Here is a 2644-nt window from a genome sequence, read left to right as displayed (position 1 = left end):
CTACGATGGTCCGAGCAATACATCGGCAAACCGCCTCTGGGACCGAACCTAGGGAAACAGCTCTTCAGGGAAAAGTCACGTCAGCAAGGAGAGGACCAGGAGAAGGATGGGAGCGTGTAAAGGGAAAGAGACGAAGTGTAAGAGTTGGAGCGAAGAAGTAGACGAGGAATGAGAAAGAGGAGGAGGAGGAGGAGGAGGAGGAGGAGGAGAGAGGAGGAGGAGGAGGAGGTGGGAAAAGTGCGACTTACTTTGCTTTCCTTTCGCATGCTCCAGCTTCTGTCGAGCCTTTTGCTCTCCCATTCTTGCAGGATGTCACAAGTCAGGAAAACACTTCCATCTCCTCCATCACCTGGCACATCAAAGAAGTTAAGAAAACATGCCCCGCCCGCTTGTGCTCCGTGCAGAAACCGTTGGAAACTGAAGAGCACAGCCATTACACAGGAAACTTGTACGACCCAACATTCAGCTATCAGCGCGTGCATGTCTTTCTGACAATCGCCCATCAATGTGTTTCTGTGTGTACATGTTCATCTGCCTTTCTGCCTCTGCAAGTGCAAGAAAGGATCTACACATGCATTTGCGCGAACGGGACAACAACCCCGCAATCGGCTGCCACATTTGACTGCGCAAGGGGGGTACCTTTGTCGAAGGGCGCACCGAAGATAGCGCTTTTCATGCACCTCTGCCCTCCAGGCATGTGCTGGTTACACCTCGGATGAATCTGATTCGTCTCTCCTTTCTCCCTGCCAGCACGACACGGATCAGCTCAGTCAAACGGGAGGGTGTTGAAGTGCATCGAGGGGAGCGAGGCTGTGAGACCTGTGCTCGGAGCAGTGCAGGCGAGATCCTGTCTTGGTCCTTCAACCAAGTCTCAACCTCCTCGAGAGCTCAGGGATGGAGTATGGTACCCGTTGATGGGATGGCCGAAGATCGCCGTCTTGCTGCACTGGAGACAACGGCCCTTGAGTCGACGAACCTCAACTTCGTTGCTGCTGGTGTGCAGGAGCAGCATCAGGGCGGGGCGAGTGTTAGAGTCTACATGGAGCCGTCAGTACAGGCCAACAAGGAGGGCAAGGAGGACCGCTCTTGCAGCTCCGGCACAGCAGCACCAGCCATCTTGGATCTGTGTGAGGAGCGGAGGGAGGGGAGAAGAACAATTTCACCTCAACTCTGAAGGAGCCCTCAGGCCGAAGACAGCGCCTGCGCCCTGGCAGACATGGCACAGCCCGTGAGCAGACTCTGCCATGTCCATATTCCCTTGTTTGCGCATACTGGATGAGTTCTGGTGGGGTTGACTGTCAGGCCTTTGACGTTGCAGCTGCACGAGCTCGAGCGGACATCGTGACTTGCCTGAATCACAGCAGAGTGGCTGAGGACTCCCTTCCTGTAGATGTGTAGCACGTCCCGATCGCCCGCGAACCGGTGATTCGCACATCGCAATGGCCTGCACGCGCATAACAGCGATTGTTCAGTCATTGAAAGTGACAGACATCCAGGTTTGCAAACAGAGACATCAAAGTCTGCAGACAGAGAACTTCTTCCTGATTCACACTGGACCTTCATCTCCTCATAAAAGTGCTCAGGTACACATCGACTTGCTGAGCAAGCAGCTTCGAGGCTGACGTTACCTCGCAGCCACGACTCCATAGATCGCATACTGGCTGCACATTTCACACCGCCTGCACAAACTCAAGAGGCCCGACGAGACCGTTGAGTTTGCGATCTGACAGCATCTGCAGCCCACAGAGTCTCGTCATCACAACGACAAGGCCAAGAGCATAGCATGCTACCTCCTGCACAAGAACGATGTCCATGTCCTGTCCGCGCTGGCAATGCCGCGCACTATCTTGGGACTGGTGCACCCGGAGCAGAGCGGGGGCTCGAGGACGAGGAGCACGTCGAGCAAACAGACAGCAAGAGCGCAGACAGTGGCAGGAGGATGGAGAGAGCAACACGCTCTCTCATCCAGCTAAGAGCACCATCCCTCGCAGCTCCTTCCTATCCACGCTGCCCGCCCCCGCCCCCCGCCACCTTTCTACTGTACATGATGCTGAGAATGCCCGCTAGTGACGCGATGACCATCTCCCCTCCTCCCCTCGTTGCTCCTCTCCTGTCGCTGCTCGCCTGCCTGCCTCCCTCCCTGCCTGCCCTCGTTGCTCCCTCCCCTCCGCTGTCGGGGGACTCATCGAAGAAAAAGGACCAAGAAAAATCTGTAAAGATTGCAACGGCAAGTAACGGTTTTCCGAGGTGTCGCACAATGCTGGCGCGGTTTGTGCCGTTCCTTGCGCTCTCGACGCCGAAGTCGATCTATGACCAGGGGCCAGCATGCCAGGTGAGGAGCGATTATGATGATGATGATGACGATGACGATGACGATGACGATGACGATGATGATGATGATGATGATGATGTTGATGACGATGATGACGATGATGTTGATGATGATGATGATGCTGATGCTGATGATGACGAGGAGGAGGAGGAGGAGGAGGAGGAGGAGGAGGAGGAGGAGGAGGAGGAGGAGGAGGAGGAGGAGGAGGAGGAGGAGGAGGAGGAGGAGGAGGAGGAGGAGGAGGAGGAGGAGGAGGAGGAGGAGGAGGAGGAGGAGGAGGAGGAGGAGATGGATGAGGAGGAGGAGGAGGAG

At 55.9% G+C, this 2644-nt stretch overlaps 1 protein-coding gene across 1 annotated transcript in view; it reads right to left on the bottom strand.

Annotated features, from left to right (window-relative positions):
- The window catches only part of GUITHDRAFT_144049 (hypothetical protein), a gene marked incomplete at both ends in the record, with an annotated part of 6114 nt that overhangs the window by 1713 nt on the left and 1757 nt on the right, over window positions 1-2644 (bottom strand). Inside the window, 9 exon segments of the mRNA XM_005825577.1 lie at window positions 249-349; window positions 640-743; window positions 909-1035; window positions 1056-1123; window positions 1164-1207; window positions 1273-1444; window positions 1629-1657; window positions 1677-1733; window positions 1791-1853. Coding sequence (XP_005825634.1) covers window positions 249-349; window positions 640-743; window positions 909-1035; window positions 1056-1123; window positions 1164-1207; window positions 1273-1444; window positions 1629-1657; window positions 1677-1733; window positions 1791-1853 — 765 coding nt within the window.

Source organism: Guillardia theta (assembly GCF_000315625.1).
Source record: "Guillardia theta CCMP2712 unplaced genomic scaffold GUITHscaffold_82, whole genome shotgun sequence".
In the NCBI taxonomy this organism is placed as follows: domain Eukaryota; class Cryptophyceae; order Pyrenomonadales; family Geminigeraceae; genus Guillardia; species Guillardia theta.
The sequence above is the reverse complement of the archived record's forward strand: the minus strand, read 5'-3'. Positions and strand labels throughout refer to the sequence as shown.